This window comes from Mercenaria mercenaria, chromosome 13, assembly GCF_021730395.1.
Source record: "Mercenaria mercenaria strain notata chromosome 13, MADL_Memer_1, whole genome shotgun sequence".
Lineage (NCBI taxonomy): Eukaryota > Metazoa > Mollusca > Bivalvia > Venerida > Veneridae > Mercenaria > Mercenaria mercenaria.
This window is the reverse complement of record NC_069373.1, coordinates 67,917,484-67,945,445: the sequence shown is the minus strand read 5'-3', so window position 1 is coordinate 67,945,445 and position 27,962 is coordinate 67,917,484. Positions and strand designations below refer to the sequence as shown.

General features: G+C 35.5%; 1 protein-coding gene across 1 annotated transcript; it reads left to right on the top strand.

The window, feature by feature from the left end:
- Positions 1 to 9,982: 9,982 nt before the first annotated feature.
- On the top strand, positions 9,983 to 17,907 carry LOC128547992 (uncharacterized). The gene is made up of 3 exons (XM_053522161.1): positions 9,983 to 10,237; positions 17,078 to 17,244; positions 17,768 to 17,907. The coding sequence occupies exons 1-3, from the start codon at positions 10,041 to 10,043 to the stop codon at positions 17,890 to 17,892; spliced, it is 489 nt and encodes a 162-aa protein (XP_053378136.1). The 5' UTR covers positions 9,983 to 10,040; the 3' UTR covers positions 17,893 to 17,907.
- The last annotated feature ends 10,055 nt before the right edge of the window (positions 17,908 to 27,962 follow it).

Genomic DNA, 27,962 nt, shown 5'->3' with positions numbered 1-27,962 from the left:
CAACATTAACGCATGTTATGAGTACTAGGATTTAATTTACAGACATCCGCAGATGTATTCTTACGGCGGTGCACATGAAACTTTCAATGATGTACAAAGTGCAATTCCATGAAAGCGGCTTATGGAGGAGTTTCCTGAGGATTTTCCACTTTTACTATTTTATTATCACAGCGGCGTTGTTTGTGTCGTGTGGCGGCGTAGAAAGTCTCCCCGAACATTCAATCAGGGCTGTTGTATTTCGATCTTCTCAGCTAGTTCAGCATGGTATTGGTACTGTTTAGTTTCTCAGCATGGCATTTCGGCCTGGGTGGTTCCAATACTCCCGCTTTCATAGCTTTGAGTATTGTATAATCACCCCATGGATATGGTGCCTGCATTTTAATTTTGTCATTTGGCAGTTCCTGTGATATGCAGGCTCTGTAACCACAGATCCCCTTTCTAAATTCCAGTTTGTTTTGTTCCGTCCATTGTTTTCTCGTTTAGGACAAACCCATTATTTTAACTGGGGACCATACGCCCATTTTCATGTTGCTGTATTTTCTGGTCTGCAATTTTTACTGTTTACTTTGTTCTCGGTGCTTCCGAGGGACCTACCTTTCAGATTATATTTACTTCACAAAAGCGGGTGTTAAGTGCTGTGTGGCGGCCGTAAAAAGTCGCCCAGACTTCATCTCAGTGTTGTTATATTTTCTGGTCCTTTGGGATCATTGATTTTAAGGTACTTCCGCAAATTGAAATTAGAAATTTATGTGAAAAATCAGAATCCTCGAAACAGCTTTCGAAATGCAAGGACATAAAATATATATGACAAAAGTTGAAAAGATATATCTGTAGGTAAACTTGCGAGCATGAAAGCTATGCTGAACCCTATCTCCACAGTGCTTTGAAAGAAAATGAGTGAACATTTTTGGTGCAAAATTTTAGTATCGTATGCAACCTAAATTGCTATAAAATATTTATTTCCAAATCAAAGAAATGCCAAAATAGTGCACACGAGCGTTACTTTTTCAAGAAAATGTCGGTAAACATTCTAATACGCAAAACACGTGCATAGTTTTTCTAAAATATTTCGCCGTCATGTTTATTTCAAGGAATAAAATATATGATTGTTCTTTTACCTCAGATTTCCTTACTTAAATATGTGTGTCTCCTTATTCTTGGTTAGAGATATCAATTGTCCGATCTCCTTAATCTGTTACCGATCCTTCACATTACAAGAATAAAAGCAATGTGTAATGATAGTTTTTCGCTTTACACACCTCTCTTGGTCAAGAAAGCCGTTTCACTTAAAATTTGTAGGCATCCGTTGGCAAAATATTAATGAAAGATCGGAACTTTTTCTAAAATAAAGTTGAATTTCAATCATTTTCAAAAAACTGGAAATACTGCACATTTTGTTGAATTTATAAATAAAAAAAAATCCCCAAAATAAACCATTTTAGAACTTTTCCGGGAACTATACGTTTCAGCCGAACAACGCATTTCAAGATGACACAAAACTGATTTCTCTTCGTAAACAATGTCAAAGTTCAGCTGAGGAACATTGCTGAAAAAGTAAAAGTGCTTACTTGTTTCAGTTTTACGTCCTGTAGAAAACAATCAACTTTCAACTTTAAATGCATATATGTTCTATAATTATACCAATATAAAAAACCGTCCGATCTTTTCCGTGAGAAATAAAACGAAGCAAATTTAACGATTTGTTTACACTTCAACCATGTGAAATTAAAGGCATGTACTATCACGAGACTCCCGTGCATTTTGAACCTCGTGGTGAATAAACTGAATTTACATTAAAGTATGGTGTCTCAGTTGAGCCAGTTATTTGTTAATTTCAGAGAACATACATTAAAGAAATGTTTATGTGATTATGCATATGTACGGATATTTACTATAGTCTGTCCCACCTAATTTTGGACCTCCGATAATTTATTTATACTGTATATAAAATTGTCAAAAATGACATCGTTAATACCTGACGGTTAATATCTCTAGGCACCTTTTTCATTTTTTTTGAAAAAATGTAAAATGAAGTTAAAAATCAAGATTTTATGTTTTTCCCCATAGACTTGCATTGTAAAATGACGCGACGTCTATTTCAAGATGGCGGCGTCCATACAAACGTCATTTGGGGGTTTGCTCACAGTTAGCGACGTCAAATATTTTTATTGTTGTATAACAGAAATGGAAAATTAAAACAAACTCTGTCCAAAACTTGTAGTATTTTCTTGTACGGAAGACCCTGAATTAACATTTTACTTCAAATTTATTCAAAGTTATTTCCGTTTCAGGTTTTCAGTTTTTTTTTCTGAAAATGTGTTTGTACTTAGGCCTACTCGTTCGCATTGACGTAAAATAAATACATGTCTCAAGTCAAGTGCGTATCATTGTTTCAGCCGTCTTATTTAATAGAGGTGGGGACAGCGGAGATGCGCGCAACCCATTTAACTCATTTTCATTATTGGTTACTGTTGTTTATAATCGTATCAAAGGTTCGGACGATAAACGTCTGCTAAAATGTTGTTTTTTAATAGCATGAATACATGTTTGTGTACTGACTTGTGCTCACTATTTTTTGTGACCGTTCGATCAAGGTAAAACATTATTCCTCAATGCAATTAATGATTTAAAATATACATATTTCAATTTGAGACAACCGCCTATATAACGGACTACGTTAAACAAATTAATAATTGCCTTTATTCTTTATAACATAATACCAGTTTTTCAATTCCATCCTCGCGTCTTTATTTCTCATGCTCGACCGTTCGGTGAAATCCAAAGTGGCATGTTAAAACATTTTTGTGCTATTGATAGGCATGGTAGACCTATAGACAAAATAAAAATATGAGCCGCGCCATGAGAAATCCAACATATTGCATTTGCGACCAGCATCCGCGCAATCTGGTCAACTTCCTACTGCAATTAGAGAGACCGTTAGCGAACAGCATGGATCCTGACTAGATTGCGCGGATGCTGGTCGCAAATGCACCATGTTGGTTTTCTCATGGCGCGGCTCATATGACCTTTTGAAGGGGTATTTTGTTCTTCAGCTAGATAAAAGAAGCATGTTCAAGCGCGTCAGTTACTTCATTTTCGATTATATAAAACACGTGTTTTTGTGTGTTTTTTTCACCAAGAAGTACGTATACGAAACATTTACTTCTATTACAAACGGGGCAGTACATAACTATATTGAAAATTCAACCAAAAAACACGTTGAACGCAAAACAACAACAACAAAAAAAAAAAACAAAAAAAAAAACACCAAAAAAAGAAAAAGAAAAACAACAACAACAAAAAAACAGTTATTCCTTAAAAAATGATTTGTAGCAATTCAAACTTTACATAGATATTCAGTCGAAAAATTCGTACTTGCATGAACTTTACCTTACTGTGTATAGCTAGCTTATTAAATACATCTACGCATCAAGATCATTACAAAAATATACTCTGGCAAAAATGACGGTATCAGTTGCCACAACTTGTAACTATTACAACATAGTCTACACGGAATATCACTGCGGTCATGTATAAGCCGTGATATAGTCACATGCCAAATGAATTTTATTTTAGTTAAGTTGTTATCAATATATAAATTTGTGAAGTTGTGTACTATTCCATTACTCGACAATTTACTTGCTGATAATTCTCTGTTACAATTACTACGCCTATCCAGTAATTCAATGGCCAGATTCATTTTGTTGACTTTTTCCTAGGAATCTACATTATCTAGGATGGTTTTCTACGGTGTTACGTTTGGACAATCGTGACTTTTTATTTAATACTAAACCGAGATGCACGATGGTACGATGACGAAAACGCGATGGCGCGACGATGAAACAACGATGGTACGATGGTGAAAACGCGATGGCACGATGATGAAATCGCGATGTTGCGATGGTACGATGGTGAAATGTCGATGTAATATCGCGTTTTCATCATCGTACCATCGCGTTTTCACCATCGTATCATCGTACCATCGCGTTTTCATCAACGTACCATCGCGTTTTCATCATCGTGTCATCGCGTTTTCGTCATCGTACCATCGCGTTATCACCATCGTACCATCGCGTTATCACCAGCGTACCATCGCATTTTCACCATCGTGCCATCGCCATCGCCATCGCGGTCATGCGCAGTGGTACAGTATATGTGTCAGTAAAATACAGGCTTGATACAATCTCATTTTCACATTGCACTATGTACCTTCTACATCCTGACAAGAATAAGCTGAGTTTGAATAATACCATGTGACTATTACACCCAGCTTTTAATTTATTTTCATGCATACATAAAATACAAAGGACGTGGCCTTGAAGAGTTTACAGTTGTAATAAACTGAGAACTGAACATTTTTAAAACATTTTGCAGAACAGCAGAATCTTAATGGTAAATTTCGTCTCACAAAATACATTGAGATACATTCTATTCTATTTTTGACAAAAATACAAGTGTACGGAACTACGTATTTGAAAACGCGATGGTACGATGGTGAAAACGCGGTGGTACGATGATGATAATGCGATGGCACGATGGTGAAAACGCGATGGTACGATGGTGAAAACGCGGTGGTACGATTGTGAAACCACGATGGTATGATGATGATAACGCGATGGCACGATGGTGAAAACGCGATGGCACGATGGTACGCTGATGAAAACGCAATGGCACGATGATGCGATGGTGAAAACGCGATGACACGATGGTACGCTGATGAAAACGCAATGGCACGATGATGCGATGGTGAAAACGCGATGGTAAGATGATGACTACGCGTTATTACATCGACATTTCACCATCGTGCCATCGTTGTTTCATCATCGTGTCATCGCGTTTTCACCATCGTACCATCGTTGTTTCATCATCGTACCATCGCGCCATCGCGTTTTCGTCATCGTACCATCATGCATCGCGGTTTAGTATTAACGAAAGAGTCACGATTGTCCAAACGGAACACCGTAGTTTTTAATCTGAAAATATTATGAGCCTGTTCGCACACATACCCTCTTAACATATTTATTTCTGTTTTCTTTGGTGGTATGAAATGGTGTCCTCTGGTGCATTTATTAGTGGGTGTACTCCCCTCATTTTAGTGGGGTCAGGGGTCTTTCCCCTGGAAATCTTTGAAATACAGACATAAAATGGTTGCTTCCGGTGCAGTTTTTGGTCAAATATAGATCTAATGGAGGGGTTACTTCGTACTCCTCTCTTGATGTTGGGACGGTTGGGGGGGGGGGGGGGGGGGGGGGGGGGGGTCACCGACCCCCCTTGAAAAATTTGAAATACAGATATGAAATGGTGGCCTCTGGTGCGTGCTGGGTGCGAGAAACAATTATTCCTTTACCAAAATAGTAGGGTGCATCTTTGATGAGTAATATGAGTAGGCCTATTTAGGTCACTTCTCAGCCAACTGGAGGGGGCACGGGCCCCCTCAATCCGGCCCTGGATCCTGGCCTGTGGAATCTCCTGAAACTTCAGAACTAATGTTGACAGCCGTCATTAGGTTTTCGTGTTGTTGTTTCTACGCCTGGTTTTACGTCACACTGACACAATTTAGGTCATAATGGGGACTTTCCAACAATCACTTTACAGGTAAAAAGTCAAAATTTCAAATTTATAAATGTAACGCACCAGGGCCGGTTCCAGACATTTTTGACTGGGGCTGGGGGCGGTAAGTCTAGGGGTATCAGGGGTAATCCCCTGGATTTTTTTAAATACATGTATAAAATGTTGTCCTTTAGTGTATTTATAGATGGATGTACTTTCCCTCATATAAGGGGGGTCAGGCCCCCCACCCCCTTGAACATTTTTGAAATATAGGTATAAAATGGTGGCCTTTGGTGCATTTAAGGTCTTAATTTTGAGGCGACAGAGGGGTTATGAGGACAGGGGGTCAGGGGGCTCTCCCCCGGAAAAGTTTGATAATTATACAGGTATGAAATGGTGACCTCTGATGCGTCTCTGGGTCTAAATTTTTAGAAATAATTATTCCTTTGCCACAATACTAGTAGTAGGGTCACTAGGGTGAATCTTTGATGAGTATGGGTCACTTCTTACCCAACTGGGGGGTGGGGGGCACGGGCCCCCTTGGCCCGGCCCTGGATCATGGCCTGCGCACCTTCCGTAACCGGTAACGTCAAGGTTGTTTGTTTTTGTCGGTGATAGAAAAATCCCTTTTTTACACGTTTCTTTTAAAGTAGCTGTAGATCTATCGATATGTTATAAAGGAAACAAATTAACTATTTTTTAAGATTTAGGTCTGGGCTCAAACTTAAAGCAAACTGAATCATTCCCGCCTTTGATTTAAATTTTATCCACGTAGTCAGACTGGCACAGTCGACAGCTAATTTGCTTTATCCTCTTTAAATTCGTGACTCAGTTAGCTTCCATATTTACTTAATTAATTGTCGTTGGGGTAGCTATGCATAACAGAGCCGACATGTGCCGCCTATGCTCTTGATCGATCGAGATATTTAGTGACGTCATATCTATATTGTATGACATAACTGGAATTTAGCGTTTGAAAAGTTATTGTGTCATGGCGAGCTTGTTAAATGTGTAGAAGGCTATATTCTAAGGAGGCTGGAGCAGTTGACGTCTTTGTATCGTACAGGTTCTTCCTGGATTATGCATTTGGAAAATACTGTGATTAAAGATATTGTTTCAAATGCATAGTTCAGTTATTTGCCTGAAATTCTTCGAAAGACTGCCGCACATTGACTGGATCAATTTTCGGATGATGGATTTTCAATGTATGAAGATAAAACTTTGAAAATTGTGCATTGAACTGGACATCGTTTGGAAGGATTTAAGGATAAATCGAATAATGATTAAAGGAATTTATAACTGAATACATTACTTAATGACCGGATTCTTTCGTGCAAAGTAAGTTCTTTTTCTATTTTTCATTTTTCAAAATTTTGTTTGTACTGTATACTAGATCTAAATTGTAAATTCTATTTCAAACCCATTCTGTTTCTTACGGGAGGAAAAATAGCTAAGTGTAAAAAGTAAGTGTGAAACATCCCCACGGAATAACACGTGAAATTTCCCGAAAATCTCCAAAATAGAGAATATTTGGCAATGGCGACCAGAAATAAACAACATAGCTTAAGATCTTCAGCTCTCTCGGTTTATATACTGGATTTGGACGGGAGAGCTGAAGTGCACTCCGTAGGGAAATCATACCAATAATCGTGCCAGAAATCTGACACGCTCGCGTTTGTACATTTTAAAAGAAATCGGCAGCAGCACTTTCTGATCAGTTAATATATAGTAAAATCTACCATTGTGCCAAATTTTACGCATTAAAACCCATAATTGATGGCAGAACTACCTGACAATTTCGAACTGGTCTGAAACGTTTACTCTACGCCGCCATCTTGCTCCTTTGAAATACGAGACTGACCTTTCACCCGCGCGAACCGCTAAGAGAGCACTCACATGTGCCGCTTCGTATTTGAAGTTGCATCAGCATCCCGGTGGCACAAAAACTTGGGAAAATGGTTATTTTTTATTGAAATTGATTTGCATTATTACTTTCATAGATAAATCCTTAAGAAAACTTGTATGTATAAATCATTTCTTTTGTTTACAAGGTGCTCTAGAGACTCTACATGTGTATTTTTAGCGGCTCGCGCTGTTACGTCATGCGAGAATCTCGTTGTAGCTATTCAATAATGGCCGCCGAAATGATGCTGATCTAGCAGTGACTTGTAAAAATTGGCGATTTTATTGTAAGATTTGCTTCCAGAATTTGATAAATGTTGTTAACTGATGTAGAAGTGATTACTTTATCAAGATATCCATACATCTTCGTTCAAAATTTCAGTTGACTACGTTTGCGACGAAAAGTTGGACAACTTTTTATTTTGGTATGGTTTCATAGTAGGCCTGGTCCAAAACTCTAAAGCCGCAACTATGAAAAAAATAAAATATAAAAAAGCGGCATTTAGAGTTTTGGAAGCCAGGACTATAAACAACAGTGAATTCCCATAGAGAAAATGAAATTTAGTCGCACGGGAAAACCAGACGATTGTTTAAAAAATCCTTGAAATTCTCGAGGGTGACTTTTTTTTTTATTAACAAAAACATGTTTTATGTTCTTTGATCCCGTTTCATTTCTTCATATCAGCCCAAAGTTGAGGTCCAAAATTAGGTGGGACAGACTTTAGTCTACTTTATATTAACGACGATAGAAGACAAGTGTGCACTCGGCAAATAGCAAGTCTATTTTTTTCAGGTGTATAATGAACACTGATCCCAATGTTCGTAATTTTCAGATAAAGAACTCGTTATCCTTGGTTTCGTAGACAGTCTTAGTACTGGACCGCTGCTTCCGCTGTCAACACCGCAGTAATCACTAATGTAAAGTCAGTGTGAATTTCAATACACATTTATTATCGGTTTAAATCTATGAAAGTGTGCAAAAATATCATTTTTTAACGAAGAACCAAGATACAGAAAAGTTACTTTTGAGATATTGCTGATTTTAATCACCAGGTTTTCGCATGAGAAGTTCAATTGATTGAATTTTGTAAAATGTTTCGTAGTTATCTACAATTGTATACAAATTGTATTACCTCCTAACATATTTGGCTGTACATTTTTTTTGCGATTTATTCTCACTGTGTTATCCCATTTCCACCAAATATTCCGTGAGATAAGCAGCACGTAAGTACATAAATTCCACTATAATAAATTAAACCTTTCTTATACCTGCACAGTCCTTGACAAGAATTTTGGACCGTTGCCAAATCTTGCTCACATTAAGTCTGAGACTTGTCTTACAATTTTAGGCAGTTTGGTACACCATACGTAGAAAAATCATTGTCCGCACATTGCATTACTTTTATGTATGCTGAAAATAGCAATATGTACAGATTTATTTTCGTTTTAATACATGAGGTGGTCAGATTTGAAAACAGATTTTGTACTAAGTTTAGTTCTATTCAGTAAAACAATTATCCTATGCACTAATTGAAACTTTGAACTAACTTTTGCCATTCATGAATTTTTAATAAAATATTTTGAAAGGATTTATAAATCTAACCAAAAATTTGGAAAAATACAGGTAAAATATCTTTTTTGTTTATTTCCAAATTTTAGTTTTACTTCTTACACAACTACTTTTAGTTCAGGTCTTGCAAACTGAGCTGTTATTGTGCTCTGGAACAGCTGCATTTTAAAGCTTTTGTTCACTATATTTTCACACATCAAATGAGGTGTTTGTTTGTTTTTGGGTTTAACGCCGTTTTTCAAAGTATTTCAGTCATGTAACGCGGGCAGTTAACCTAACCAGTATTCCTGGATTCTGTACCATTACAAACCTGTTCTCCGTAAGTAACTGCCAACTTCCTCACATGAATGAGAGGCGGAGGAAGAATGATTTCGAATCTGCAACATTTTCGTTTTTGTCGTGTTGAACAACCTGTTGAGTTTCCACTTTTTCTGTTTTGTAGTTCGCAGATAAAATAATGGATTTGCCCTTAACAAGAAAACAATGTGCAGAACTTAATAAACTGGAATTTAGAGAGGGGATCTTGGACGCACACACGACCAACACACAGTCTGGCAAAACTAGAGCGTTTGGTCTACAGATCGCGGGGTCGCGAGTTCTCCGTGAATATTTGATAAACGACATTGTGTCAGAATTAAAACAATTATCTCAGTGATTGATTGGGCATTTCACACAATGTTATGTCAGAATTGAAACAAGGTATCTCAGTTTATCAAGTGTTATATTTGAACATTTGTTAAGTTTATATGTTTTTGTGGAAATGGTGATTGTCACTGAATGCTTTCATCTGCAAACCAGTGATAGAAACTTAGAAATGAGGCAGTAAACAATGTATTGAAAATTTTTTTTTTAACTAAACAAACAAAGAATAACTTGGGTGTCTATAAGTTTAAACTATTTCCACAAAATATATAATTTTAGTCATTGTAATAGTTACCATTTCTAGAAAACTTTTTATGATTGAAAGTCTCATCCTTGTTTTGTCAGATGTAGAATTTTAACAGAGTTGCAATTGTTTATGGATGTCACAGATTTTGTTTTATTCCACACAGATCCTCTACGCAAGCCTGTGGACCTAAAGTGTTGGGATTATGATTTTAATGAGATGATGTGTAACTGGTCCCTGGCTGTGGAATATCATAATCCGGGTGACATAAACACCACATGTGAATATTATAATGCCAGTAATGATGAAACCAGTGTGCAGTCTACAACGTATGTTAATCAAAATGTCTTTTATTTGTTTGTTTGTTTTTATAATGCTTAAGTATTATATGTTGTTTCAATGGATTCTATAAAAGACGATATATTAGATATTCTAACATGACCGGCAAATAACCTATATACACATAGGAGAAAATCAATCAACGGTTATTTTGCGATAACCCATGCGCGTGCAAAGTAGTGACGTCATCCTCTATGTATAGAATGATCCAGGTGCGTAGCACATCGTCAAAAGTAGTTACCATTTTTTCTAACACTGCTGGTACTAGTATGTCGTGTTAGAATCGAAATAACCAGTTCCCAAGTGTGATTTATCGTAGAATAACCAGAGGTTTTCGTTCTTATGCGACACAATATATCACTCAGGCCTAGGACCTTCATGCTATATTCTTACACATAAGAACTCAAAACACAGGTTATTCTATGATAAACCAAGCTTGAGAACTTATTATTTCTTAATGAGCAGTAGGTTTTCAATTTTTTTTAGTAGGACACCATTATGTTGTCTTTTGGAGATTTATTGAGCAAACAGTATGGCATGTTTTATAGACACTTATAAGATACTGTCACAAATGTATTTTTTAACAATGTTATTATCTTCCGTCAAGGTGAGTGTTTAGTGAATTGGATTTTCATTTTTGTCGAGCCCGCTTGCGGAAGCGAAGACATAGTTGTCCAAATGGCTGTTCGGTGTATGTGCGTGCGTCCGTCCGGATTTGTTTGTCCGGATCATAACTTTGACATGCATGGAGCAATTTTGTTTATATTTGGCTTGAATGTTAACCTCAGTGAGACTGAGTGTCAGGCGCAAACCTATCTCAAAGGTCAAGGTCACAAAGGTCAAATTCAATAATGACTTTGTCCGGAGCGTTTCTTCTTCATGCATGGACGGATTTTGATGTAACTTGGCACAAATGTTTACCACCATGAGATTGAGTGTTATGCGCAAGAACCAGGTCCTTAGGTCTAAGGTCAAGGTCACACTTAGAGGTCAAAGGTCAGATACAAGAATGATTTTGTCTGGAGCATTTCTTTTTCATGCATAAAGGGATTTTTATGTAACTTGGCACAGGCTTTCAAGTAGTCCTACTTTTTCCTACTTTTCCTACTATTTAGATCCCTTCCTACATTTTTCCTACTTTTTCTCAGAAAACTCCTACTTCTCCTACTTTTTTGATATTTTCAAAATAAAAAAAAATTAAAACATGTTCAATGAAATTTTAAATTAAGTAGTTAACATGATTATGCTTTAGTCTATTTGTAGAATGAATTGTGTTATATGATTTATGGTGTGATAGCTACTCATCAGGCTCTGATTGGACTACTGGACATGCTGCCATTGACCTCTTAGGGAATCTTCAGTGCCGGATCCAGCAAATATTGTCTTCTAAAGGTAAAGAGATACACATTTGAACACAAGTAGGCTAACAGATATGATTGCTGTGCACTGTAACTCTTTCCCAATGATGTGCAAACTGAGGGAATTGGGTGAACAGAAATGATACACTGTACTTTGACTTAGACCCAATTTTCTAAAGACATCTTTTTAAAACATAAAATATTGTGATCTGAATTTCACTATTTCAAAGTGCATTATAATGTTTCTGTTCACTCTAAGCATAGGTTAAGGTAGAACATAACTGTAGTGACCAACTATAATTCTATCTGGCTAAGCCGGATAAGAATTTGTTGTAGCAGTGCTGGGATGCCTTAACCTGATCAGTTTGCTACTGGTACTTCTCTCAAATGTAATTTATATTTTGATGTATAATTACATGAAAATATTTCTAAGCCACTGAAAATGTTTTAAGAAAACATTTGAGCTTTTGAAGTATCAGCTGCAAACATTAATGCTTGTAGTAGCTGAGCTAACTTGATATATTTTGCAGGTGTCAACTAACAGTCTAGATGTACCAAAGATAAACTAACATCCTTTAACATAGATACTAACTATGCCAGGTGGAAAGACTCATTTTAATGCTTCTTGGCTTAATAAGATTGATAAAAATGGACACAAACTTAATCAGTGGTGTAGAAAGGATTCGTCATCTAACTTGAATGGCTTCTGCTTTATTTGTGATAAATCAATTTCATGTTCCAATACTGGTGTTGGGCAACTTATGAACCATGCTGATGGACAAAAGCACAAAGATAATATGAAATTAAGAAATTCATGCTCCCAGAAGAAGTTCTTTGTTGAAAAACAGAGCAGTGTTGTTGCAAGTACTTCTCAAGGAGGAGGTGATACCGAGAAAAAATCTTCAATCATTCAGCTCAGTCATTATCCCATAAGGAGCAAGTTTGTAAAGCAGAGACACTGTGGGCGTTTAAAGTAGCAGCTAGTGGTTACACATACAGTTCTTGTGATGGGACACCAGAGTTATTCCAAAGCATGTTCCCAGGTAGCTCTGTGGCAAAGGACTTTACAATGAGTAAATCAAAGTATCATATATGATATCAGATGGGCTTGGTCCTTATTTTAGACAGACTATAGCAAATAAAATAGCAACTGATAAGATACCATATACAATTCAGTTTGATGAAACTGGTACAGTCCAAAATATGAAACAGTGTGATATATTAATCAGGTTTTGGAATGAAGAGAAAGGTGAAATAAGCACTATGTTTTTAAAGAGTGAACTGTTTGGTCATGCCAAAGGTGTTGATGTAGGACAGGCTTTAATTGATACTTTGAATGAAACACCTTATCAGATACCTTTAGATTTATTAGTATCACTTGGGAGTGATGGTCCCAATGTTAATAAGACTGTTTGGAACCATGTCAATACACATAAAGCTTCTCTCGGTCTACCTGAACTTACTGAATTTGTTCCATGTTCTATACATGCTGTTCACAATGGATTCAGAAAAGGTCTTAATGTCTATGGTGAGGATGCAGAGGAATTAGCCATCGACCTCTTTCAGTGGTTTAAATCACACACCTGTCAGAGAGAAGATTATGCTGCAGTGCTGGAAGACCTTAATCTTGATGAAAACATGTTTGTAAGACACGTTCAGTGTAGGTGGCTGACATTGATACCCGCTCTTGGAAGACTACTCAAGCATTGGGAGGGTTCTAGTAGATATTTCTTGAAAGTGCTACCACAGATTAGTAAAGATCAAGGAACTGACAAGTATCTGAAGAAGAATTCTAGGTACCTCAGGATTTGTGAAAAGCTGAAGTCCAAAGAAATTCTAGCACAGATTCAGTTTCTTATTAGTGTGGGGCCAGTCTTTGAAAGATTTTTGATCATGTTCCAAAAGCAAGAAGCCTGTGACCTTATTAGGACATTGATGCTTAGATTTGTCAAACATGACATTGTTGCAGATGCCATCGGGTCTAAACTGGTTAAATTAGATGTGAAAGATCTGAACAACTGTCTTGATTTGAAAGAGATGGAAGTTGGTAGTGACACTGAGAAGACGTTATCTAAGCTTGACTCAGGAAAGCAGAAAAGTCTGCAATATGACATGAGGAAATTTTATCAAGAAGTAACAAGTTACTTGGCTAAAAAGCTTCCGGTTGATGTTGCTTTGGTAAAAAATATTCAGTGTTTACATCCAGAAGTAAGAGAGCAGGAAAGTGCCTTTAAACACTTGAAAAGGCTATCAGAGACTCTGCCAGGTATTTCAAAAGAAGAAGTTCCTTTAATCAGGGATGAATGGAAGTTGTATAGAGCAGATGATATTCCAGATAGCAAGATATATAATGACCAGGATGAGATTGATAGAATAGATCATTATTGGGGCTATGTCTTGAGCAGGAAAACACCATCAGGTCGTCTAAAGTATAAAAATCTGAGAAAGTTAGTGATAAGCTGTTTGTGCATAAGTCATGGGAATGCAGATGTCGAAAGAAGTCTGTCTATCAATAAGAAACTGTTAACTAATGAAAGAACACTATTGTCTGAAGAATCCCTGAATGGCCTCAGGTTGACTAGGGATGCTGTTGGTATGTACAAGGGTAAGGTCACAGACATTCCAATGACCAAAGATCTACAGTCTTCTGTTGCCAAGTCCTATCAGAAGTATAAGGATAGAATTGAGACAGAAAAAGCTGAATTTAGATTGACTGAAAGTAAAAAACAAGCATTGAAAGAACAAAGAGAAAAAGAACAGCAGTCACTGAAGCTGAATGAAGAAAGAAAACGAAAATTAGGGGAAAAAGAAAAAGAAGTAAAGAAGAGTGAACAGCAGTTAAAGGATGATCTGTCAAAAGCAAAGCATGTCTTTGCAGAAGCAAATAATAGACTTTCTGAAGCAATAAAGAAGAAAGACTTCCAGGAATTAGACATAGCACAAGGATTGTTACAGGTTGCCAAATCAAACCTTGATAAGGTTGGTGATGCTTTGGAATGTTGCAGAGAAAAAAGGCAAGACATTGATTGCAAGCGGCAAAAGATGCTTGACAATTTTATGTACAAACAGAAAACATCATTGGACTCAAGTAAATCAAACAAGAAAGGAAATTGACTATACAGAGAGAGGATAAGCCACAAAACCAGCTCTTGGTTATATAGCTTTAATATGGTGTGACACAATCATGTATAGGAATATTATATGTATTGCAAACTGATGTTAACAATATATTAATACAGTGCACAACATTCATATCTGCTAAGTCCATCATTTAGGGTTATTTTTAAAATGGGGCATGGCTTGCTAGATGTAGAAAATACATGTTTGGTTGTTTTAGTATTAGATTAGTACTTGTATGTCAATGTTTTCAGCTAACATTTTAAAATCTACTTGACCTTGCATTTTAGAAAATGTTATTGCTAATGCATGATACTTTACTTTGCTGTATCATTTAGATGCTTTGTGGCTTATAGTGCCTTTAATAATACCATTGCCTGTAATTATATAAAGAGCTACACATAATCACTTTGTACTGTCTAGATTAACTAGACTGTTCTAGGGAAGATGAGCAGAAAACACTTGGCTTATTTTTGGACAAAATCTATATGTTTCAAAGAACTTTTCAGGCATAGTATTAAGGCCCAGTTGTGAAACATAATGCTTAAAGTTTTCAATATATCTCCCTAGAACAGTAGCTTTTATATAACATTGTGATTTATGATATGTAAAAATGTTCAGTTTGAATAATAAAATGAAAAAAAAATTTTAGGTTGATGGCAGCACTTCCATTGACTTCAGAACCTGATGAGAATGAAAACAGCTTCATACACCAAAGAATGAGTTCATTTCAAGTGTTTACATGATGGCACATGTGAGTAATTAGAAGATCAAATGGTAAGTTGACCGTTACAAGATCCTACTTTTAATGATCTGATTCCTACTTTCCTCCTACTTTTCTCCTACTTTTTTATGTTAGAGGCTCCTACTTTTCTCCTATTTTTTCTTCAAAAGTCACTGGAAAGCCTGTTGGCACGATTGTTCACCATCATGAGATGGAGTGTCATGCGCAATAACCTAGAATTACTTCCCTTTGTTGTTACTATAAATAGCTTATATTGTAACTTTTTTATTACTGGTCGTAGGGAAAAATCAAGACCACTTTTTTGAGGTGTATTTTGACCTATCTCTACTGGTAAGGATTCTTTTGTGGACTTTTTTTTTAAGATTTACTTCCCTTTGTTGTTACTACAAATAACTTATATTGTAACTTTTTGCAGTCTTTTTTTTTATTTGGCATAAATGTTTGCCTCAATGAGACAGAGTGTCGTGTGCAACTCTCTGTCCTTTTGACAGCTGACGGGCTCGACATTTTGCCCGTGGGCATCTAGTTTTATTTCATTATTTTATTAGTATAGATACCAATTTCCCCTTCTAGTAATAATTTGGCTGCAAAGACTTTGATCAAACGTTTTATTAAAAGAGGTTACGACCCAACTGTTTTGAGACATTACGCATGTTTAGTGTTCAACCCGTTTACAGTTGGACACTACGCTTCCCTCTTTGATTGTGTCTGACGGAAGAGGGGGAGGACTCTATAATAAGCAGGTTTTTAAATCCTACCAGGACTGAACTGTTTTGATATCTGTCTTCTGGCCTGTTTCGTCGGACCCTTAAGGGTGTTTCTCTTGTTGCTCTGTCTTCTGAAAAGGCATTGAGTACATACGTTTTTGGTTCTAAAGGTTTGCTTATACACGAGCATTTTTGTGTTTTACATGCCATGCCTTTTTGTTTCCATTACGTGTGTTAGAGATTCACCTGGAGGGGATTACATTTATTTACACTGTCCCGTGTCTTTGGAACATGGTGGGAGTAAGAGTGAGGTTGGGTGCGCACCATAAACCGGTTTAAGCTCCCCAGTGGTGTTTTTGCCACTGACTGTTCCAAGGCGGTGCCCCACAGTGTTCCTGTATTTGTTCGTTTTGTCCTCATGTGTTGGCTTTGTGTGTGTGCGCGTGTATGTGTATATGTGTGTGTGTTGTGGTGTGCACGTCTGCGTGCTGTAGGTTTAGTTTTGGGGAGGCTGCGATTTTGGTACGACGCATTCCCTGTTTGATATTTGTCTTTGTTTTTTTTTTGTTTTAATTTGTGTAATCATTCTCTATTCTTACAGTAAAACCAGTAAGGAGCCAGCTGTTGGAGTTATTCATTATGGCTGATTAAGCCATGTGAAAATAGAACTAATATCAGTTTGTGATATTAGTTCACTAGGTACTCACAACAAGTGGCAGCTTAATACATGTGGCCACTATGGCAGATTCAGTTGTATGTTGTTACTGGAAAAGGGGTAGGAAAATGTTCATTTTGTATAGTAAAAATACAAATGAACCTTGACAATTACAACAAGTTATTTTACATGTTTTTTACAAGAGATTTTTAAAATAAATACTACATTTTTTGGTTGTTTTCAAACAGTGGTAGCTTCTGGGAGCAGTGCCCTAACATGGTTAACACTTCCTGTCGTTGGGATCCTTTATCATATCCAGCACCCATATCAACAATAGATGTAAGGGTCACTGTGAGGAACACCAGGCGAAATGTTTCAGAAGTGATATATCAAACATTCAATAAATTTGATATAGGTAAGTAGGTTTAACCCTTACCATGCTGGACACGATTGGTTCTGCCTTTGCAATCAGTGAAGATCATGATCAGCCTGCATATCAGTGCAGTCTGATCATGATCTGCACTGTTTGCTATTCAACCAGTATCTTTTTGATAAACACCCATTTAACAGTTAATGGTACTGTCCAAATTGAATGATGGACAAGTTCATTATAGAAATTTAGCAGGGTAAGGGTTAGATGTTATTAAACAGGACAGTAAATGTACCAAACATCTTATGATAGCAGTTTATGTAGACAGCATTTGTTCCCAGTTTTTAAATGATAATTTAGTACCTTTCTTTTGTTTCTGAAATTGCTCTAACATTTTCAAGTTAAGGTATTTCTTGCCATTCCCACTAGAAAAATCTAAGGAAAAAATTTAGTTGCCATGTTTTATCTCTGTTACTAAACAACCATAAAATGTTCAGTTTTTACTCCTACATATATATACGCAAGTCACATGTGTGAATAAATGTGTATGTTTTATTTATGCTTTTAGTTGAACCAGGGCCTGTGACTGAACTGAAGGGGTATTGGAAACCATTGCAAAACCGATGTGTAGAGCTTCAATGGAAACCATCAAGTCCAACCAGATCTTACGTGTTTATTGTGACCTACAGATAAACTTGCTCTCCAGAACTGGTGAGTTGGAATGTTGAGGTGATATTTTACAAAGTTTTTTCCCCATGTTACAGAACTCACTTACTACAACATCATTTTATTTTATGGGCATGAAATTCCATGGTTTTGGCCTAAGTGACAGTTTCATGTGTATATCATTTTGTGAATGTTGACCTTTGAACTTAATTTAATGGAAATTTTACTGTTTCAGTGGAATTAAATTTCATAGGTTGACTCAACGGTGAAATCCTCGAAAATCAGTGTCCAGTGAAAATGAATGATTTGACAGTATTGTTGTATTGCAGGAGAAAAGAGTTTACTATCATAAGAAGAAATTCAACGACAGTATTATAATATGTGATCTAGTGCCATATACCTTGTACACATTCAGTGTCAAAGGTCGAGTAATTAAACAGGAAGACAATGGAACATACATTGAGCGTGGATAATGCGTGACTAATATACAACATGTGTAACACTGGGTTGTAAACTTTTACGAGTACAGGTTCAATGCGTATTGATTTCCTGTGTAAAATTTATTATCTTTATTATTATCATTATTATTATTTTGATTATGAAAGTAGACCGTCTTTGATACGAAATTTCGGTAAAAAAAAAGAAAAGAAAAAAGATATGACTTTTTAAGTAAGTAAGTAAGTAACGACTTTATTTAATGAGGCTACCCAGCGGGCACACGACGTCATTTCAACGTTGAAATATGGTTGAAATATGGTCAGGTCATAAAACAACGTTGATCCAACGTTGATTCAACGTCGGACTCTCAAGGAAGAGATGCTGTCGAAAATCAACGTTGTTTCAACGTTGAAATAAGGTTGATCTTTCAACGTTGAAATATGGTCGAAATTACGACGTTGTTTCAACATTGAAAAATCGTTGATATCTGACCAGTGTCAGAGATATAAACTATATATATATTTTGGTACGACGCATTCCCTGTATACTTTTAGTTGAAACAAAACAATTCAAATAGCATCTACAAATACCTATGTATTATAAGAAATCTACCTTAATTTTCCGCGAAAAAATGAACATGTATCTAAACTGTTGGGAAAAAATATGATATTAGATATGTTGGTTCAAAAGTTTGATAATTTCCTTAATTCCTTAATTCATTATAGAACTGACAGGTAATTTTTTTTATTGTATTTTCAAAATACAATGTATTTATTAGCGTTCCAAAATTCATGAAAATGGACTAAAACTAGATTGTAGATGATATATGTTTGCACTTCCCGAAAAATGTTCCTCATTGTTATTGTAATTTGTGTGTTGTCTAGCTCTTTTCGAAATGGTTTAATTACTTTTAATAATAATATTCATACATTTTAAAATATTCGGGATGATTATAATGGGATTTGTTGGGAAAATTTATAACACGTTTGTAACTATGGTAACCAAAGGTCCATCTCTCTCTACACATGTTATCTATTAGTCACGCCTGTATCCTGGTATTAGTTTACACATTAATTCAGTTAGTCTGATAGAGGTTTAAGCTAGCTGTTTATACATCATGTACAAAAGAATGACGCAGAGGAAGTGAGTACAATACTTTATTATTATAACTTTGTAATTATATTCATCAATAATATTATGTTTAAAAGACTGACGTGTATGTACTTTAATATCATTAGTTTTTTATTATCTGCATTTTTCTTTAAAATCGACTCATACTTAAAAACTTGGAGGGGATATAGCTTAATCGAATGTTGATAATATTTTAAATGCATCCATTAATTGTTTTATCAGCACGTTATTCATCATCACTGTTTTTGCATTTTTATTTAATTTACATGAAAATTTTAAATGATAATTGTAAAACACTCAAATCCTTTTATACATTTCAGGTGATACCAGGTCCAGTTGTTTTGCCGTGATGAAGATTTTGAGAAATAAGCTATTAATGGACTTACTATGTTATTTAGATAAAAGACGACCACAGATCTATGAAATAAAGATCAGAAAATATATATGCTGATTACAAGTGCTAAATAAATTTAAAAAAAACAATGCTTAAAATACCAGTTCTTTTATATTCGTTGGATTATGGTTGGAATTCACATTTAAAACAGACATTAATGCCTTATTTTTTCGTGTCATAAAGACATCATTATAATGCATCACAAAAATGTCTTTTAAGATACGTGATATTTCAAATTTGAAAAACCGGCGGGATTTCAACCATATTTCAACCACCAACCGTCAGGATTTCAACCATATTTCAACGTTGAAATATGGTTGAAATCCTGACGTTGTTTCAACGTTGAAATTTCAACGTCATTTCACCTTTCAAATCCAACTATATTTCAACGTTGAAGTCTAACGTTGTTTCAACGTTGTTGTGCCCGCTGGGTACACATTTGGTTTCCCAATCTTCCATGTGGGCCTCAGAATATATACATAATAATATACAGATGATAAAGCATTCAACAACACAGTGATACACAAGATTTACATAAATTACGAAAACAAAAACCAAAGAACAATTATATAGCACAATGACATATATAGAAAAACATATAAATATTTTATACATTACTACTATCATACAAACTGAAAATATGCTACAACATACTTTGGTACACTGATTTATGATACTGAGGAGAAATGCCATTTGATATAAGATGTTTGAAATGTCCTTAGTGTCTCACTTAGTGTCTCACACTTACGGATATTTGCAGGTAGAATATTCCATATTTTTGGACCTGAGTAAGACAGAGATTTCCGAAAGAAATCCATTTTTGGTTTTGGAACAACTAGTTCTGAATTAACAACAGATCTTAGGTTTCGGTTGTGTCTTTGATTTGTACTTTGAAATTTTTCTTTCATGTAAGCTGGGAATGACTGTTCATTTATAGACTTGAACATGAGTACTGCTTTTTTGTATCTCACTCGTTCATCAAATTTCATCCAGTTTAATTCATTAAATAGAGCAGCAGATGGACTATCATAGCTTTTATCTAGAATGATTCTGGCAGTTCTTTTTTGAAATTTAATCAATTCTGTGTACATTGACTGTCTGTAATCTGTTTGAGAGATAGGATGTGATCCATTGAATTGTCCTTGAAGACAGATGGTAATATTGTAGTTTCTCAACAAGTAATTTGTGGTTGACTAGGTCAAAAGCCTTTGACAAGTCAAGAAAAACTGTTCCAACAAGTTTACCATCATTTATTGTATTAATCCAGTTGTCAACTATGTTTGTTAATGCAGTGTCACATGAATATCCAAATGAAATTTTCTTATCGCCGAGAAGAAGTCATATTGCAAATGCCAACTGTAAAGCCTAAACACTGATGTAAAAATATAAAGCATACCTAAAAACATCCATGTAAAAATGTAAAGAACACTATGAATAATGTAAAACATATCTAAAAGCATCCATGTAAAAATGTAAAGCATATCTAAAAACAGTAATGTAAAAATGTATGTACGTGTGTGTTAAAATATCAGCTGCAAACATAATAATATTGCAAGATGTAAATAAAAATAAGAAGTGTTAGATCTTTTGATATATTCCTATCTGCTTTAAAAACGATAAAATATTTCCGACTGAAACGTTGTCAAATAATTCTCTCAAAGATTGAACGTCATAATATGTACTGCGTTGTGTAGCGAAGTCCACACAGTCGATTAAGGAGGTAGGTTACCTTTACATTTGTATGTACGCATGTCCAACCGGAAGCTAACGTGACGATTTACGACGACGTTTACGACAAACTAAATGTGTTTGTATATTCATTCTTCTGAAAACAAATCATAGACCTGTCTTCGATCTGACGCTTTATGGTTTAATAATGCAGAAATAATGAATAAATTGCCGCAGAAACGCTTCAAAACAATGTTGCCTTAAAATGACGTCATTGACGTCATGACGTTACGTGTCAGTTACCGCGCAAAATTAATAGCTTTTATCTTGAAAGTACGTAATTCTGTGCATTTTCTTTATTCAAACTATTTTCAAATAACCATTATTTGCTGAAATATTTTTCATGAGTCTTTTGCTCTGAATAATAATCAATATTTTGCTTCTTTTATGTAGTTATATTGAAATGCTATGCGGAATGTAAGAAAATGGATGATGGTAACCAAGGTTATTTGGAATATAGTTGGGTGAGATGTTACTTGTTACGGCCATTTTCAAATACAACATCTAGCAGTTTGATTTGTAATACCTATTTTACAGGTTCCGTTGATAATTTGTTACTTATATACTAAAACTAAGATCTAAAATTGTTCAAATTTCAGTAAAAAATTGTGGTTTCTTGAATTGAATTGATGTTACCATGGAAACGAAGCCCGTGACCTATGTATCTAAATGTAAAATTCAAAAGCGTTGACACTAGTCTATTTAAGAAACACAGCTTCGGCTTTTTATTTTCATTTCAACAATATCCATGAGAATAATAGTAGCATGCTGAACGATTTTTCCATGCAAAATGCCAGACGAGGGGTACTGCTGTAAGTATTCTAAGCTTAGAAATTTGTTTTAAAAAAATTCAGATAACACGAAAATATAATTTACGTTAGAAATAATATGTTTTAAAGCTATATCAACTAGAAAGATAATCTTATTCAATATTATTTTATAAGAAATTACGACAAAAAGCAAGATATAATCCATTTTAAACATCTCTGTTGCCATGGTTACTTTAAACTTTAAAAAAATAGGGTTCCATGTATAGTGCTTGGTATTTTGCTAATAATATTACCCAAATATTCCATGTTGGTCATTAACAGAATGGCACTGAAGCCGTCGAAAACCCCAATTTTTATACATAATTGTTTAAAAATGAGAGAGAATGCGTTACTATGGAAACACGAGCCCCGCGACATATACATTTTAAGCTTATATTAGAAAGCTAACGTGCATACTAGTAAAATTATAGATTATGCTGACTTCTACAGATATCAATGAAACCAAAATACACTGAAAAGTGTTAAATATCCGCATTTTCCTTCTTCTTTCAATATAAAATACTTATGGAGGGTCTTGTTCTTCAAACCTGTATAAAAATTGAACTTGAAGGGACAGAGACAAACGAAACTGAGATTTTAGCAGTTAAAACTTCATATTACACGAAATACAAAAAGATGCTGCGGTTCAACTAATTTGAATTTACCCTTGTAACAAGGTAACCTACCTCCTTAAAATGTGTTTAATAGTTAGCGGTGTTTGACATGGTACACATTCGGGTTGATCTTCTTTATTCAAAAGGTAAGAGTGAGTCAAACGGGTATGACCTATTCGACAGCGAGAAGGAACAACGTCCTCCCTGCGAACAGATATGTTCCCTTGGTGCCATTCCCCTAGAGTAGATTTGATATCATGAAGTTTATTTAATGAAGCACGGTTCCATGACGACTGCCATTTAGATAAAATGTATTTGTTTATATTGGGCCTAAAATCGGTATGTGGTAGTTTCAAATTAGATTGTGATAATAAAAGGGATTTCTTTGCTGCAATATCAGCATCCTCGTTTCCATGAATACCAACATGACTAGGAATCCAACAAAATATGATAAACTTTTTTAAAGACAGTTCATGAAGCCTGAGAAGAATATTTTGAATGAATGGATTTTCCATATTTCGGTTATGAATTGACTGTAAAACAGAAAGCGAGTCGGAAAAGATAATAAATTTTGTGCACTATTTTTTGATATAAAATTTGGAGCTAAATCAATAGCTTTCGCCTCGGCTGAAAATATTGTTGCATTATTTAGCAAACGTAATTTTGATTGATGAAGGAGGCTGACAGCAGCACAGCCAACCTCTGATTCATCTTTTGAACCGTCTGTGTAAATTGCAAAATAGTCATTGTAAGTTGATTTGATTTCATGATATTTGGACTTGAATATTTCAGGGTTTGTTTCAGACTTTCTAAATTCTACACCAAATAGTTGTTTAACTTAGAACAGCATTTCATTCTCTTATCAGTCCGACCAGAATCCAACGTCGTATAGACATCTAAATCTAACATCGACTAGACGACGTGAATATGACGTTGAACAGACGTTGTATTTAGGTCGCCGACGTCGCGACCAAAATCCAACGTTGTTTCGACGTCAGGTGTTTGCTGGGTATGTTATTCTGTATTTCTGCTCTACATGCGCAAGATTACCATCATTATAGTTCCCTGTATGATAACGGTTTATTCCATACTGAATGATGTGACATTATTACAAATTCCAGTTCATGGAGCCCAGCATCTGTCTCACTGTAGGAACTGTTCTGTCTTCAGTATCACTTAATCAGATCTCCTGGAATATAGAGACTGGGTAAACACAGAATGAAAGGAAAAATGAACATTTTACTATACAGAACAATAAATTTATATTCAGACTAACACCCAGTCTCTCTTATTATGTTTCATGAATTAGTGATTATCCAAATATATCAATATATTGCTCAAACAATGTTGAATAACCTATCATTATTTAGTTTGATATGAAAGCAGTCATGGTTGAATGTTCAGATCTCAGATGTTGAACCTTGCCAATCTACTATCATCTACTATCAATAAAAACATTATATTTTAAATTTCAGTGCAGGATGTAAATCCTGTGACAACCCTGGACTGTATGAGATATCTGCTGATTCTCTGTCTCTGTATTCGACTGTAAGTAGTTTTGGAAGGTATTCTTGTGTTTTGTTTATACTGGACTGTAGATTTGAAACATGTTGTCATGTTCTCTGTGTCCGTTCTGGACTGTAAATAGTTTGGATTATATTTTAGCTCACCTGTCACGTAGTGACAGGGTGAGCTTTTGTGATCGCCCGTCGTCCGTCCGTCGTCCATCCACAATTTCTTGTGAACATGATAGAGACCACATTTTGGAAGCAATTTTAATCAAACTTGCACACAACTTGTATTGGCATATCTCAGTTCTTTTCTAAAACTGGCCTGATCCCATCATGGGTTCCAGAGTTATGGCCCCTTAAATGGCCAGAATTTGCTACTTTTGGCTTGTGAACACGATAGAGACCACATTTTGCAATCAACTTTTATCAAACTTGCACTCAACTGGTACTGGCATAATATCTTGTTCCTTTCGAAAATTGGCCAGATCCCATTATGGTTTCCAGAGTTACGGCCCCTTAAAGGGCCAATAATTGATATTTTAGGCCCTACTTTCTTGTTTCTTAAGATACAGCTTTGAAATTTGGATGACATGTATAGTTTTGCATGCCGATCTTAAAACTGACTTTCAGTGACCAAGAATGTGACCTACTGACCTACTTTCTTGCTTTTGAAGATACAGCCTTGAAATTTGGATGACATGTACAGTTTTGCACACCAGTCTTAAAACTTACTTTCAGTGACCATCAATTTGACCTACAGACCTATTTTTTTTTTAAGATACAACCTTGAAAATTGAATGACATATACAGTTTTGCATGCCGATATTTAAGCTGACTTTCAGTGTCCATCAATGTGACCTATTGACCTACTTTCTTGTTTTTAAGCTATAGCAAAAAGATTTGGACCACCTGTAATATTTTTTTGTTTTTTAATTAAAGCTTAAATTAAGAAACTTGTTTAAGCAGCAAGCAATTCGACTCAGTTGAGCGATATAGGGCCATCATGGCCCTCTTGTTAAGATACAGCCTTGAAATTAGGATGACATGTGCAGTTTCAGTCTGACTTTCAGTGACGATCAATATGAAATTCTTAATATTTTAGAATCAGTTTCACATTTGAAACATGTAACTCGTATTCAGTGTTGTTATATTTTCTGGTCTTTTGGGATCATGGAGTCCATTCAACATATGTGTAATAGAGTTCCGCTTAAGCCGGTGCTAGGGGGCGTGAGAGGTGTTGCACATTTCTTTACCACTCATGAACAGACTCAATCAAACCGAGTCTGCTATTATTCTTCTTGGTTGTATTCTTTGCTTCCAAGGGATCTTCTTACAGATTTTATTAGTCAGGAGAGCGATCGGGGGTCATCATGACCCTCTTGTTTTTCTATTTCTAAAATAATAAAATAAAATAAACAAGTGGAAAATGTTACGACTCTGTTTGATTTAGCCTGTTCGCGGACGGTAGTGGAAGTGCAAGCTACCGTCCACGCCCTCTATCCCCAGCATGAGCAAAACACAAGTAAGTACCAGACATCCGAAGAGGTATTCATACGGCGGTGCACATGGAACTTTCAATGATGCACAGAGTGCAATTCCATCTTTTATAGATTTTATTAACTATCACAACAGCAATTTTTAATCTCCTCGTACTTGCATTCAGTGTTGTTATATTTTCTGGTCCTTGACCATGGGGTCCATTCAACATATGTGTAATAGAGTTCCGCTAAAGCCAGAGCTAGAGGGCATGAGAGGTGTTGCAAATTTAATTACCTCTCATGAACAGACTCGATCAAACGGAGTCTGCTATTATTCTTCTTGGTTGCATTTTTGCCTCCAAAGGATCTTTTCATTACATTAAAGATATGACAATTGATTCAATTATCAATTCCATTTTCATGCAATGCATTGTACCTTCTGTATCAAGACTGATTGTGAACCCATGAACTGATAACTTCTTGGATGAACATTCTATTATCCACTGCTTTTCGTAGTCACTAAATTTTGCGAATGTCTGATCAAGTTTTTCACTTGCTGAAAAATTTGCAATTTGAAATACAAACCAGACCTTAACAAAAGTATCTTTTAATTTGTTCATATTTTTATTAAAGTGCCGTATACAAGGCAGCAATACGTATTACTTCATTTAATTATATCACCACGGGTCGTTTTGTTTAGTAACAACCAGTAAGTTTTGTAAAAAGGCAGGATCATTAATCTGCAAATTTTGACTCAGTAATAGAGATTTTCAGCTTACTTCGACGCGTACTGCGTACTGCGGACTGCGAACTTACTATAGGGGTTTTCTCAAACTGTATATAAGTTTTTTATGCATAACTGAACAGTGGCATATTTAGCATCCGGTTCTAATGTCGTAATACTGTTTCCATTTAAAATATCCGAGAAAAGACAGTTATAAGATTTACTAATATGCATTGTACTGTATATACGAATTACCGATATACATATATTTTTTACAAGCATTCTTAACAGCATTGGCGCATTATTTTTAAAAAATATTTTTTTACCTTTTATACCCTTTTTTATTAATGTATCTTTACAAATCTTTCGACTACCGTATTTATAAACAAGACATCGCAAACTTATTATTTTTTATCTGAAATGTACCAACTTTTTTATACGCTTGCAGTCAATTTCGTGAGGTTCTAGCCAGTATTCGCTAGCAGTGAAAACGGGTGTTAATTCAATGATCAAACATACCTTTTAATCAAGGATTTCAACCAATGACCACCTAGTAAGGAGACAGACACTCTTCACCTGTGCCGCAAGAAGTCTGCCTATTTTCAATCAGGTAATCAAAACAACATATGTTACAAGTTAGTTGAATATTTGGTATTAAAGAATATATATAGTGATTTTAGAAACATAGTTTCGTACTATTGCACTCGGGTCGCTGAAATGCTATTGTACGACGCACAATTTTGAATATGCACGATACAATGCGTTACAGTTTAATGCACCGCGGTAAAAGTGTCTTACTTCAAGTTTGTATTATACATGTATATTCTGAACTTTTTCAAACCCTACAAATTCATTTTTATACGGTACTGAATTCATTCAGTTTTCTCGGTCACGTTATCAGGATATAAAAGATGGCTACATCATAATTTTAAACCAATATATACCATGAGTTTAAATCTTTGTCCAAGTTCCCCAAAGCCGAGTATCTACACATACCATATGAATGCATGATTATCGGAATTTGACCATGGATGCGTCCCATGCCTACTGTTCACAAAACAATTTTCGGTGTCCGCTGGGTTTTAGATTGACATTTTGACAGCAAGTTTTAATGGTACTTAAAGATTAAATTCCAGTTGAGACTGATAATCCATACTGAGTAGTCACTTTAAGATAGTAAATTTAAAACTTAACTTTTAACATGCAATTCTTATATCAGATTTAATCATCATGAAAATACGAAGTGGAGATTTCCTTTTTTTATTTCCAA

Excerpts from the sequence above, each read along its gene's own strand:
- LOC128547992 (XM_053522161.1), top strand. The coding sequence starts at position 10,041 with ATGGATGTCACAGATTTTGTTTTATTCCACACAGATCCTCTACGCAAG. Across the intron at positions 10,238-17,077 it reads ACCAGTGTGCAGTCTACAAC|TGGTAGCTTCTGGGAGCAGT; the intron begins GTATGTTAATCA and ends GTTTTCAAACAG. Across the intron at positions 17,245-17,767 it reads ATTCAATAAATTTGATATAG|TTGAACCAGGGCCTGTGACT; the intron begins GTAAGTAGGTTT and ends TTATGCTTTTAG.